Source organism: Lithobates pipiens, unplaced genomic scaffold, assembly GCF_037356315.1.
Source record: "Lithobates pipiens isolate NorthernLeopardFrog02 unplaced genomic scaffold, aLitPip1_a1.2 Scaffold_8, whole genome shotgun sequence".
NCBI lineage: Eukaryota > Metazoa > Chordata > Amphibia > Anura > Ranidae > Lithobates > Lithobates pipiens.
The window spans coordinates 608,680,813-608,695,802 of NW_027507903.1; the positions used below are offsets into that span (position 1 = coordinate 608,680,813).

Here is a 14,990-nt window from a genome sequence, read left to right on the forward strand (position 1 = left end):
CACACAATGGCTTTCTTTACATACCGTCTCTCTCTCTCGAGCACAATTTTAAGGACTTTTCTTGAAAGATTTGCTCTGGGAAATTAAAAATACTTCTCATTGTTTGGATTTTTGATTGAACAAAACTATGACTAAAGGCAAATCATTATTTTTTTTTTTTTTTAGGTTTGTATAGAGATGAGAGAGGGATTAGAGCATCTGTCAGGTTTTTATTGCTGTCTGTGCCCGTGTTAGGGAGGTTCACCCTCTCTATTTGTCTTGTTTACCATTATAAATTAACTTGCCTATCTGTTCACAGTAGAATGTACTCTGAGCTACATGTATTCAGCTCAGTTTAGATTCCAGCACAGTGTCTAGATGAATGTAGTCTTGCACATGCGTGAGAGTGACATCATACTGTACTGTTCCATCAAGGTGGCCAAGGTTGGGTATCCATGATATATGTGATCATGTAATCCCAGACAAGATGGGACATTACGTACATTAGGATGTGGTCTCCATGAAATCCCTACAGGCTCTGTGGCGCAATGGATAGCGCATTGGACTTCTAGCTGGTGAAGTAATTCAAAGGTTGTGGGTTCGAGTCCCACCAGAGTCGCTTTTTGTTGGACAAGTAGCATAGTACAAAAAAGAGGAGATTTATATACAACTCCTAGTAGTACACTGTGTCGTGTGTAAAACACCAACAACTCCTTGTAATGGAAAGCTTCTGTATGCAAAGTGGTCATAACACTAGTTTCTTGATCACTAGTGATGGACGAACTTCCGATGGGACGTTTCGTGAACGCGGGCCAAAAGTTTGCATCGGACCCCATTGACTTTAATGGCAGGCGAACCTTAAAAACCTACAGGTCATATTTTTAGCCACAAAATACATACTAGCTGTGCACACATAGTCCCACAACATGGACACTGACATAACAAAAGTATTAAGTGAATCTGGGATCGACAACGACAAGCATTCTTTTTTTATCTTTGAAATTTTGACAATTCAGGAGCGCACGAAGGCCATGGAGGAGAGGCAAGGTCAGGGCAGGCTATAAAGGGCATGCAGGAGATGATCAGTGCCACATTCAGAGCAGCACAGTCCTGTGCCAGTGTGACAACATGTGCTTGAGCCCCTCCCTCTGCCCGGCCCTTACCCCCACCTATGCAGGGCTCCACTGTGGTGGTCCGGAGGTGCCAGTCCAGTGCTGATCCTCAGCCATGGTGCTGGCACTGCCTGCCGATTGTCTTCTCTGCTGCTATCTCCCTCACTGTCTGAGACCAGCACCGCGACAGAGACTGGGCACTGACACCAGCACCGTGATAGAGAGCACTGACACCAGCACTGTGATAGAGAGCACTGACACCAGCACCGAGATAGAGAGCACTGACACCAGCACCGAGATAGAGAGCACTGACACCAGCACCGAGATAGAGAGCACTGACACCAGCACCGTGATAGAGAGCACTGACACCAGCACCGCAATAGAGAGCACTGACACCAGCACCAGAACCGCGATAGAGAGCACTGACACCAGCACCAAGATAGAGAGCACTGACACCACACCAGCACCGTGATAGAGAGCACTGTTGGTGGTAGTGTCTTTGGGGGTGCACACAGCAGAGAGTGAAGAGGGTGCAGATCGAGAGGATGAGGAGGGTGCAGAAGAGTAAGGCTGAGTGAGCCACTCAACCAAGTCTGGTGCGTCCTTTGACGTAATCGCACGCACCTTCTGCAGTTTGCCACTTTGGCTCAAGTCTGTTGCTCCTGCCCTACCACCCCTGTGGAAGGGCCTGCCTCTTCCTCTGCTTGTCATTTTTTAAATGACCCTGTGACAAAAGTCTCTAGAGAAGTTCAGTATATGTGGAAGAAGGTATATAACACCCCGCTTCAATCTTTCGTTTTTGGGGGCCACTGGTCTATCACAAGTTTTACATGAAGATATACATATACATACACATATACATTGTTTCTTTTTGTAGTGTATAATAACATGGGTCAACCTATCTGCATTATAGAGAAAACAGAAAAGATGATTCCTCAGTACATCACCCGATAAATTTGGTTGTCCAAGGATTTACGTGGACAATCCGTTTACTTAACGAGCTCACCATTATGAAGAGGAGGCCTCCCCTCCGGGACCCCTAATGAGTACTCGCTGTGCCTAGTGAGGGAATACCGCCTTCCTCCCCTAGTTCGGCAATCTCTATCCCACAATGTTAAGCATCACCATCCCATCTGTGAGACTTTAAAGCGGATGTCATGTATTTATGCATATTTTATATACGTCTACAATGCAGGTGTTGTATTATAAATCAACAGCTATTTCAACGGATTCTTACTCATCATGTAAATTATAACAGTCAACGAACAAGACGCCATGCAGGCGAGAAAAGAAAAACATACAATAAATTAAAGAGAACAATGGATGTTTAACATAAAAGAAGGTTAATAAATAAAAAATATAACCCAAAGTAAAATGATATAATATAAAGTAAATTAAAAAGAAAAAGAGCCGTATCTTCGGAGCCTTATCCCAGTTTCATTTATACTGTCATGCAAGTCTAGGTCATTATCGAGTTAGAATCATATCAGTTTTGTATTATTAAACCAGTCAGTCCACGGTTTCCAGTTCGTTTTATTTTTTTTTTTATAAATTATTTTTATTAATTTGCAAGAAAACAATAAAACAACCTACAGCCTATTGGGCATACCCAGGCTGATTATTACAAAAAACCCCTGAGTCAACAATCAGGGAACAACCAAATAACCCTCCCCCTCCCCCCACCCGACACACCGCCACCGGCGTGTGCATCCAACAGAAAAAAAAAGAAAAAAAAAAAAAAAAAAAAAAAAAAAAAAAAGAAAGAAAAAGAGAACCCCCCCCCTCCCCCTGTACGCTCCAGCACCACTGCACATTACTCAGGACAGTTACTTAATTCACCCATGCTCCACCGCAGTCCACACACAGACCCAGGATAAAATATGCAAGCATCACCCTTCACCTACCAATCCCCTATTGCCCACGTTAATAATGACCCAGGGTTACATGAATATCACACAACTTAGAACTCTTCCATTAAGCATTAATGAAACTCCATCAGTCCGGATTCAAGTCAGCGTTGGTGTCACGCGACTCTGTCCAAATGCCCCATACTTTATGAAATTTAGTGCCACAGCCTCGCGAAAGGTAGGTGGCCCTGTAAAGAGGGAGGGCCGTATTCACTAAGTGCTTCCAAAAATTAATAGAGGGGGCTACCGGGGCCTTCCATTTGAGAACAATCGACTTACGGGCATAGTACAGCAATAAGCCCAGGAGCGTTCTGAGCGCTCGGCGTGGAGCCAGCGGCTCGACCAGTCCTAAGAGGCATATCTCGACCGATAAAGGTATGTTAACGGTGGTAACCGCCAGAATAAAATTAGTCACCTCCACCCAAAACCCAGCTATCTGAGGACAGCTCCAGAACATGTGTATGAAATCCGCCGAAAGTGAGTTGCATCTCCAACAAGAATCAGGGACAGATGGATAGATTCTGTGAAGACGTTGCGGAGTGTAATATACCCTATGTACTATTTTGAATTGCACCAGTCTATCTCTGGCTGACACTAACTGTTGAAAAGGATACTCCCATACATCTTCCCAGTCCTCCGTATCCAAGGAGGGAAAATCAGCTTCCCACCTTGCCCTTTGGAGTTCCAAACCGGTATGGACACCTGGGAGTAACACCTTGTAGATAGCAGACAACGGTTTGGACAGATCAACATCTCGGAGCAGAGATTTTCCAGTTCGTTTTAGCTATGAGAAATTCACACTGGGTTGAAGCAAACATGGTTTCATACATGGCATGGGTGTTAGTGGTCATAATGACTTCCTTTAACGTTGGTGTATTATGAACTTTCCAGTGTCGTGTGATAACCAGTTTGGTGCTTAGAAGTAAATGGGATACAATCGTTCTAGTAGGTTTGGGAATCAAATCTAAGTTTAAGAATAAAATGGCCAGTTCCGGGTTAATGGGGATGTAGGTCTTTGTTATTTGTGAGCATATACGAAATACTTTGTCCCAGAGTGTTTGTATTTTCGGACATTCCCAAAATATATGGTACAAGGTACCAGCATGATCACATTGTCTCCAGCAGAATGGGGAGGTGTTGGGAGCAAATTTGGAGACCCTATATGGGGTAAGGTACCAACGCCGTAGTATTTTTTGTCAGTTCCCATAAATTAATACATTTGGTGGAGGTGTAGGTTGTTTGCAGTGCCGTTCGCCATTGATCTACCGTGAACGTTTTACCTAGGTCTTTTTCCCATGCAGTAATATTAGGGGTCTTGCTGAATGTTAACTTATCATCAAGGGTATTATAGAACAAGGAGATCCTCTTTATGGTGGTAGATGGTTTAGTAAGATATAAATAATACTTTTTTTTTAATTGCGTTTGTCACTCTTTGTAGTATCGCTGCAGAACCGCTCAGCAGTCACAATGCTGCACAGTGAAAATGCACTATACTATGCTTTCTATATGTGCAAGTATTTTATACGTGTATTACACCCCTATATACTGCACACCAAATAGTACACCTATACCAGTCCTTAAAAGGACCTTTGTGGACCTAGTAGCTAGTGATTTGCAGACTGTCCCTCAGTCCCTAAACTGATAAAAGACAGCTGCAGAATCGGTCAGCAGTCAAGTATAATAGGCTTTCTATATTTGAAAGAAAGTATATTATACGTGTAAAACCCTATATACTATACACCTATACCAGTCCTTAAAAGGACCTTTGTGGACCTAATAGTAATAGCTAGTGATTAAACTGACTGTCCCTGCACTGTCCTCACACAGCGTCCTGTCCCTACACTGACAAAAGACAGCTGCAGAATCGGTCAGCAGTGCACTCAGCAATCAGCAGCACAGAAGTCAGTAGCAGTGCACCAGAACCATATATACTGTACACCTATACCAGTCCTTAAAAGGACTTTTGAAGACCTAATAGCTAGTGATTTGTGTCACTACAGTCTGTCCCTGCTCCACACAGCAACTTCTCCCTACACTGACAAAAGACAGAATGTAAAATGGCCGCCAGATCAGGTCTATTTATAAGGCAGGGGGAATGTCCAATTGTCCATGTGCTGAAATGTTTCAATTGGCTGTCCTGTACCCCATGATGGATGTGTCATCATGGGTCAAAGTTCTTTCACAATGTAAACGCATATGTCCGCCGGTTTGGTGAATCGCAAACACGCAAAGTTCGCCGCGAACCGCAAGGCCATCCCTATTGATCACATTTCGTTGTACAGAAATAAATATGTATACTGGTACTTAAATTGATATGGGGTTGACTTATTTGAATAGAAATTCATTTCCCAGGTTTATATTAAGTTTCTACGCTGCTATGCAGCTCTTGCAAACTTAGAAAATCTTAGCTTATCGGTATACTATTAAATTAAGCCACAGATCGTACGAGATCAATTTGGCAGCTTCATATTAATTTATCTATAATTTATATAAATTCTTTGCTTTTCAAATAAACATTTATTATAAGGTGCCCACATGGATTATCTAAAAACAAAGCAAAGCAGAAACTATTTACTTTCAGACTCTCTCTTTCCATAGATTAGCTAATACTATACTTTATATGGCATTAACAATTATTTTGCTGTCAAGAGTTACCTTTTCCCATGTGATCCTTCACAACTGAAACCTGCTGTTTATTTGATTTAAAAAATCAAGCCATTGTCGATCAATTTGTTGCTTCATATTTATATAATATCTTTGTTTGTCCAATAAACATTTAACACAAGATTGTAAGCTGGTTACTATAGCATATTAGTTAGGTGGTGGCTGGCCCAGGCTGGGGAATGGGGTAATGCTGTAAATTGCTGTTCCTGGGCTTTTTGGAACCAGCCTATCCATCCTTCAATATAAATAAGGGGGAAACAGGTTCCAGAGAGTCTACTTCAGCCCGCTCATGAAGAAATATTACGACTACTGTAGAGGAGGACCACTGCGCCTTGCAGTCCATTGGAGGCACCGGGAGCCTGTAGATCTACCAGTTTGTGGAGAACACCAAGCTTGGACTACCACCTTGTGAAGCTATTCCTGGGCATTCAAGTAGAGATATTTAGCGATATTCTATTGTATTTGTTCATGTTGGACTGAATTGCCAAAACTTTTAGGTAAAGTATCAACCGTGCTAAGTAGGGTTGCACCGATACCAAGTATTTGCACGAGTACTTGTACTTGTGCAAATGCTCCCAATGCCTAATCCAGTACCTGGGAGTGAAGAGGTGGTGGTGCTCACTCCCCGAAGTTAATGGGTGGAGAGGGCGGAGCGGAAAGAGAGTCCTCAACAGGCTGGCAGCAGCGGAAGTTAAGCTGGCTGGGGCAGTAGATCGGGGCACAGCCTCATGTTCCATCAGAATCAGCTAACCGGGCCATCGCATTTGGGAATGGAAGTAACATTCCATGTCTCTGTCAGAGATTGAACACTGCAACGCCCATCTTGGTACACCCTACACTCGGCCACAGTAAGCCTGCAGCGGACATCTTGTGACACCCAACCCATATAGTTCACTATCTATAAGGGGCTGGGTGTAACAAGATGTCCGCTGCTGCCTTGCGAAGTCTGGTCTGAAGTTATTTAAAGAGGTGCATGATGGTTCCTAGTGTGTGAAAAACTAGGGTCAGTAAAGCACATATGGCTTATGAAGCAAAGCCACTATGAAACATCTACTCAGCAAGAAAAGCAGGAGCAGTAATGCAGTTGGTATGGGTAACCAGCTAGTGCAAGGTACATTGCTGACAGTTGTGAAGCGTGTTACCTCGTGTAGGTGGCGGGGTCTTGGCAGTGAGAGGGTCGGTAATCTGGCTCCCTCCCTAGTGGTTGATTTCCCAAAACAATTGGGACTGAACCCACATTACAGAGTCCCATAGCCTGGTCACATGGTACGAGAGTGAAGGAGTTAACAAGTACACGCATGAGGTCCATGCTAAGTGTATGGCCGGACCCCATTCTGTCAATGGGCGTGAGATTGTTGAACTTTTGAAAGGATGTGAGTGCCAACACCATCCTGTTTTTAGCCCAGAAGAAGGGGAGTGCTGAGACCCCGAAACACGCTGGCTGTTACAAAATAAAAAATCTTTCTAAAACGTCCGTACAAGCTGGTGTGTTGCTCTCATCCAATTCTAAACTTCAACAAACTCCTCTGGGGGGGTCCAGCAAGACCCCACAGTTGCTGTTGAGAAGTCTCTAGGACAGCGTTTCTCAACTCCAGTCCTCAAGGCACACCAACAGTTCATGTTTTCAGGTTTTCCATTATTTTGCACAGGTGATTTGATCAGTTTCACTGCCTTAGTAATTACCACAGCCATTTCATCTGAGGGAAATCCTAAAGACATGACCTGTTGGTGCATCTTGAGGACTGGAGTTGAGAAACACAGTTCTAGGACCACAAACCACCCATTGCGTTAAAGCGCATCTGCATAAGGCTCAGCACTCCTACATCACAAAGACTGGGAATGAGGTAACAGAGGTATGCTAGACTGGTGGAAATGGCGTGGGTTCAGCGGTGTGCCTCTTAAATGCAACATACATCAAGTTAAAGTGTGTACTGGCACGGGACGGTACTTTTCAGAGGAATATATAAATGATTGTATTCCACGCTTAGGTGTAGGCTAGGCTGCTGCCTCCCCTGGGGGGCTTCAGGTGAAGCTCTCAAATTAAAAAGTTGTATAGATGTAGGGGTGGGTGGCGCTGCACGTCGCCTGAAGAATGATCCTCTGCAGTGAGTCACTCCTCCCAGGTGACGGGCAGCAACACCGACCCTTCATCTATAAAACTTTTCAGAGGCACTCTGTACTTTTATTACTGCACACAGGGACACGGCTCATCTCTGTTGGGTAACTGCCTTAATGTTTGATCCTCACATGATCCCAGGCATTGATGAGAGGGTGCAGAGTGAAAAATACACCCAAGTGCAGGGTGAGTGGCCCCGCCCACAATTTGGCATAGTCAGCAGGATACACCGCATACACCCTACAAGGTGCCCTCATAGCACTGGATACGCAGAGCACTATGGATTATCTAAAGACAAAGCACAGCAAACACTGTTTACTTTCAGACTATCTCTTTCTATAGTTTACTTGATACTATACTTTATCCGGCTTTAACAATTATTTTGCTGTCAAGAGGCACCTTTCCTACACAACTGAAACCTGCTGTTTATTCTTTTTATTCTTCTAGTTGCTTTGGTGATCTTGGAAGTTCCTGGATTGTTGTGGTGGCTTTAATATGAATTGCTATTAATTCCTATAATGCTACTATGGCTAATGCTATAATAGCCTAAGCATTTGTCTAAATATGTGGTGTATTATAAATGTTATATCACTGATGTTTCATATTGATTTGTCTAAGATTTACATAAAAATCGTTGTTTTGCAAATAAACATTTAATACAAGATGCACCCATGCCACTAGATTCATGGAGCACTGTGGGTTATCTAAGGGTAAAGCACAGTGGAAACTGCTTACTTTTAGACTCTAACTGAAAGTATTGATAGCCATGGTTAAAGGCATTGTACACTTTTTGTCGTTGTTGTTTTAACTATGTAAAGGTGTAGTTATAATCCCTATGTCGTTTGCATGCCTTACCTTGTTAGCCCCTGTACACATGGTCGGAGATTTCGACAACCAAATCCGTCGGATTTTGCCCGTCGGATCTTGTCCGAAACTATTGCATACACACGGTCGGACTAAGTTGCCGAAAAATCTGATCGTTCAGAACGTGATGACGTAATTTCGTTACGATGGGACTACATTCAGGCTAGTAGCCAATAGCTTTGATGTAGGCATTTGATCTGAGCATGCATGGCACTTGGTCCGATCAAAATTCTCTACACATGATCGGAGTATGTCCGATCGGACCAGTTGGTCGGAAAATATTTCCAACAAGTTGGAAAATTGGGTCAGACGGAATCAGTCCGATGCATACCACACACAGTCGGATTATCCGACAACACGGTCCGATAGGACACATTCCGACAGATTCTCCGACCGTGTGTACAAGGGCTAATGATGGGCACATATATTGTGGTTACAGCTTGTAGTGTTATAGCTGATCGACTCCATTATCTCCATCGATGAATCCACATAATTTGTGCCTATTCACCACCAGCATACCTAGTACACCCAGAGAGCTTAAGTAATTAATTCAGAACTCTGTACTCTGTGTGTTACATAACCACTTGCGGACCGCCTACCGTAGATTTACGGCAGCAGAGTGGCCGTGCTGCACTGGATCACGTACATGTATGTGATCCAACAATTCTGGTCTGGCACACCTATCGACATGAAAGAACACCTTTGGGATGAATTAGAGTGGAGACTGAGCCAGGCCTTCTTGTCCAACATCAGTGCCTGACCTCACAAAATGCTCTTCTGGAAGAAGAGTCAAACATTCCCATAGACACACTCCTAAACCTTGTGGACAGCCTTCCCCGAAGAGTTGAAGCTTTTATAGCTGCAAAGGGTGGGCCAACTCAATATTAAACCCTGTCTCGTACACACGGTTGGACTAATGCCTCGTGCACACTTGTCGGAAATTCCAAGTGTGTGTACACAATTCAGACACACAAAAGTCCACGCATGCTCATAATCAAGCAGAAGAGACTCACTGGCTATTGTACTTCATTTTTCTCAGCTCATCGTACGTGTTGTACGTCACTGCATCCTTGCCGATCGGAATTTTCGATGAAATGTGTGTGACCGTGTGTATGCAAGACAAGTTTGAGCCAACATGCGTCGGGAAAAAAATCCACAGTTTTGTTGTCGGAATGTCCGATCGTGTGTACAGGGCATAAGACTGGCATGCCATTAAAGTTCATGTGTGTGTAAAGGTAGACGTCTCAATACTTTTGACAATATAGTGTGTGTCGTAGAATACACATCGGCCTAAATTGATGAAGAAATTACATTTTTAATTTTTTTTATTGGATTTGTTTTATAGCAGAAAGTAAAAAATATAGTTTTTTTTTTTCCAAAATTGTTGGTGTTTTTATTTATAGCGTAAAAAAATAAAAACCACAGAGGTGATCAAATACCACCAAAAAAAATCTCTATTTATGGGGGGGGGAAAAAAAGGACATAGATACAGCGCACAGCGTTGGCTATTTGGGTACAGCGTCGTATGATCGGCAATTGTCAGTTAAAGTGATGCAGTGCCGTACCACAAAAAATGGCCTGGTCAGGAAGGGGGGTAATATACGGATTGTGATGACAATGCATCTACTTTAACTAATAGAGACAAGATCAGAAACGGCATTCTGCTGTTGGTGGGAAATCCAGCTTACAGTGCTGTCATGACTGAGCAGTTAATAAGGCATTCTGAAATTTAAACTTGAGACTTTTGTAACATTTTTAAACATTTATTAAAGAAATAAAAAGAAATACACTCAAAATGCTGTATAACAGCAAAAGACATGCATTCATACAATCAAACAAAATGTGCGAGATTTGAAATACATATGCATAACATATAGAAAGGACATACAGATACTGTATAGAGATACATATACAAACTCACGTCTGTATACATGCCCTGTGATTTATATAATTATAAAGTTTTATGATAGGACAGTACAGTTAAAGATAAAGAAGAAGTTGTTATATCTGCTGATACAATCACCCTGTCAGGAGGCACCAGGAGCTGCCGATTTTGTCCCTTGTTCTAGTCCCATTTGCCCCATTACGTTTCCAGTTTACCCATAGGAAGCCTTCTTAATAATATGATTTCAGGATGCAAAAGGGTTGCCATCCTCAAACCTTCACTCTGCTTTCATACCCAAGCATCTTGTATCTCATGGACTCCAAAACTGACTCTTTGGCTTTACCCCAGAATTCTCCAGCCCTAATGCATTAAACATTTTGTAGGATAATAAGATGCTCCATACTGGTTGCCTGCAGTTGGGAATACTTCTTCAGAGATCACCAGTTATGTACTCAAAAAACAATTTCTACGTTTTTGTGTGGACCTAGAAACTTGTTAGGGGGCGTGCCTTAATGTTTTTAAATCATATAAATATATTAAACTTATGACCTATTTAACTCGACAACCATACAGAGATGCTGAGTACCAAAATGTATGGTCAGTGTATAGAATAGCTCCCTCTTGTTGCTGCAGGTGAACTCATTTTTTGATACTCCCCTTTATAAAAAAAATAAAAATAAAAAAAGAGAAAAAAAAAATAATCATAACTGGTTTTGAATATGCAAAAATACGGTCCCTTTGCAGCATGGAGACTAATGCCCCGTATACACGATCGGATTTTCCGACAACAAATGTTGGATGTGAGCTTGTTGGCTGAAAGTCCAACCATGTGTATGCTCCATCGAACATTTGTTGTGGGACTTTCCGCCAACAAATGTTGGCTAGCAGGTTCTCAAATTTTCCACCAACAAAACGTTGTCGGAATTTCCGATCGTTTGTACACAGGTCCGACGCACACAAGTTCACGCATGAAGGAGCCGCACTGGCTATTAAACGTCCTTTTTCTTGTCTCGTCGTGCGTCTTGTACGTCATCACGTTTGGATTTGTTGGTCAACATTTGTGTGACCGTGTGTATGCAAGACAAGTTGGAGCCAACAACCTTCGAACAAAATTCCACGGTTTTGCTGTCTGAAATTCCGATTGTGTGTACGGGGCATTAGACTTTCCAGCTGTGGTTGGCAGATTCCACTTGAGACATCAACAATCATGGAGATTTGATTAGAAAAGTCTTCAAACAGGTTTTAGGAGTCCATTGTACTTGTCCATGTAACTTTATGGCCAAGGTCTCCAAACATAGGTTGAAGCATGGTTATGTTCCATTTGGTAAGCACCAGGGTTTGGGGAACTTGAGTGCATCCATCTCGGGGGGCTTACACTTTCAGACCCACTGAGGGGAGGCGAGCAGAGGCTTACTTCTATGGTGGAAACAGGGGAGACATTCCCTTCAGAAGACAAGTCATTATCCCGCCTGCCAACTTGGCTACAAAGGTTGAGCTGATTTGGGAAATGCAACCTGTCCTGAAGGTGCGTCTGAAGCTCATCGAGAAAACGGGCCTTGGCTATGGGGCTTATGTCCTGGATGAAGTCTTCTGTGCGGTCCAAGCAGTCTCGGAACCCAGAAAGATAAAACTTTTCAGCAGGTTTCACCCATCTGTGAGGATCTGAGAGAGAAAGGCAGACAGTTAGAAGAGTAAAGAGAGTTTAAGATAAAAGATATTTTGTCTGAGTAGAACACATCTCAAGTAGCTTGGGTATGTGCAAGATAATGCACATTTTTCTTAATAGCATACACTAAATTAATCTAATTAGCAGAAATTGGCAATTTAGGGTACAATAAATTATACATTATATCCAATTATTCAGTGACTTGGTTAGGACAACTTCAGGATCACCTTGGTCTTATTCTCAAGAACATCCTTTCTCAACCTTTTCAACACAGAGGAACCCTTGAAATAGTTCTCCAGTCTCGGGGAACCCCTGCTAAAAATTAGATATCTACAACTCATGATACATTAGTGTGATGGTCAGTGGGAAGAATGGTCTTTACACTTGTGGTCATTGGGAAGAATTACCTCCTTACAGGTATCTAAAAAGATCAATGGTGTCAGTGGGAACTTATCTGAGAGGCAGAAATGGCCCAATGCTGAAGGAACCCCTAGCAACCTCTGGAGGAACCCTGGTTGACAATCACTGCTCAAGAAGGTGATGGATCCTAATGGGAAATTTCCAAAGCCCATGGACATTGATCAAATGCCAAGAAAGTACCATAAAGATCTGCAAAAATACTAGCAGTGCAAATGTCAGTAACTCATAACACCCAACAAGGTTTTTCGTTTAAGCAGACACATCTGGAAAAGTGGGAATTTGGTTTGCGTTTCTGTAATTTGTACATCATAACTGCACATTGCACCTTCTTCAATCCTTTCTAGTAGTTTTCATATTTCTCTTTTATACCTGTACAAAATTTAAGCCTTTTTCTTTGCTGATAGAAACCCTTCTTTAGGCCCTGTGGAATGAACCTGGAAAAGAACCTACGCTCAGGTCAGGAAGCCCAGTCCCTCACAGCAATTTACCAACCTGACCCCTGATGCAACTACAAGAAACAGCAAAACATACGTAAATTTAGGCATCTATACAACAGGTTTTGGTGGCAGGGAAGGATGCAGGTAGGGAAATATGCTGGAAACTGGAAAAATGGATGAGGGAATGAGCGCATGTTGGCTTTTTTGCCTTGGATGCTAAAGGACCTTGCCCCAGCACTGAGTTCAGAAAGGTTAAAACCCCTGTCAAGTCCCCACCCACCCCCGATCTCTTTCCCTGCTAGCCCTTGTACACACGGTCGGAGATTCCGACGGAATGTGTCCGATCGGACCGTTTTGTCAGATATTCCGACTGTGTGTGGTCTCCATCGGACTGTATCCGACAGACCAAGTTTTCCAACTTGTTGGTAAAATTTTCCGACAAAATGCTCCGATCGGACATACTCCGATCATGTGTAGAGAATTCCGATCGGACAAAGTGCCACGCATGCTCAGATCAAATTCCTACACCAAAGCTTTGGTTACTAGCATGAACGTAGTCCTGTCGTAACGAAATAACGTCATCACGTCGGATTTTCCGACAACTTTGTCCGACCGTGTGTATACAACAGTTTCGGACAAAATCCGTGGGACAAAATCCGATGGATTTGGTTGTCGGAATCTCCGAACGTGTGTACAAGGGCCTAGAGAGTTTGACATTATTTGTCCTGCTGACCATTGTCAAAGCTGTAGGACAGAAAGTGGTTGAAAATCCAAAGTTTTACAATTGTCATCTGAACAAGAGGTAAGGGGAAATCTTTCGATGTAGACATCTGTTCAAGAGACAACTGTCTAACAGGGGATTTCCCCTCACTTTAGAAAGGCTGACGCTTCACCTTCCTGTCTCAAAACCACAAAGGAAGTGAAGAGATATGCCCAATGGGTAGCTAAAAAGCAAAAATACACTATTTTTTTTTACCCCTTTCTGTTAAAAAAAAAATAAAAATAATGTTTAATCTTCTTGTACAATTTTCCTTTAGATTTACAAAAACCATATAATATGAGGTCAAAACTAAACACTTTCAATTGTATCCAATCAGGCAGGCCCTTGCACTACATAGTTGAAGGTAAATCTAAAGAAAATTGTAAGGAAGTTGTAAGAAAATTGTATAATTTATGGCCAGCCTTAGATACATTTTAACTGCTTGCCGACCAGCATTATACTGCGGCAGGTTGGCTCTCCTGCACGAATTGCAATAGCTGTACGTTAGGTCGTGCAGTTGCAGGCCGGCACGCTCGTGCACACTTCGGGAGCGTGCCCGCAGGTCGAGCGGACTCAATGTCCACCAGCACCCACGATTGCACAGCACAGAGGCAGAACAGGGATCTGCCTTTGTAAACAAAGCGAATCCCCGTTCTGACAGGGGACGTGACAGAGATCTACTGTTCCCAGTCATCGGGAACAGTGATCTCTGTCATGTCCCTGGCAGCCCATACCCCCTACAGTTAGAACACACCCAGGGAACACAGTTAACCCCTTGATCGCCATTCCATAGTGTTAACTCCTTCCCTGCCAGTGTAATTTCTACATTGATCGGTATATTTTTATATGTAATAATGTCACTGGTCCCCAAAAAGTGTAATTTGGGGTCAGATTTGTCCGCCGCAATGTCGCAGTCCCACTTAAAAAATAAAAAATAAAATCGCAGATCACCTCTATTGCTAGTAAAGACAATAAAAAATAAATAAAAGTCCCTAAATCTATCCCATAGTTTGTAGACATGATAACTTTTGCGCAAACCAATCAATATACACCTATTGGGATTTTTTTTTACCACAAATATGTAGAAGAATATATATTGGCCTAAACTGATGAATACATTTGTTTTATTTTTTATAGATATGTATTATAGCAAAAAAAAAAAGAAAAATTTTTATTTTTT

At 42.6% G+C, this 14,990-nt stretch overlaps 1 protein-coding gene and 1 non-coding gene across 2 annotated transcripts in view; one reads left to right on the top strand and one right to left on the bottom strand.

The window, feature by feature from the left end:
• The first annotated feature begins 513 nt into the window (after positions 1 to 513).
• TRNAR-UCU (transfer RNA arginine (anticodon UCU)) lies at positions 514 to 598 on the top strand. Its single transcript is given in 2 exon segments — positions 514 to 550; positions 563 to 598. It is a non-coding gene; the product is annotated as a tRNA-Arg (tRNA).
• Positions 599 to 10,439: 9,841 nt separating this feature from the next.
• The window catches only part of HES7 (hes family bHLH transcription factor 7), a 53,846-nt gene continuing 49,295 nt past the window's right edge, over positions 10,440 to 14,990 (bottom strand). Inside the window, exon 4 of the mRNA XM_077470625.1 lies at positions 10,440 to 12,189. Coding sequence (XP_077326751.1) covers positions 11,801 to 12,189 — 389 coding nt within the window. The 3' untranslated portion in view covers positions 10,440 to 11,800. The remainder of the gene's footprint in view (positions 12,190 to 14,990) is intronic.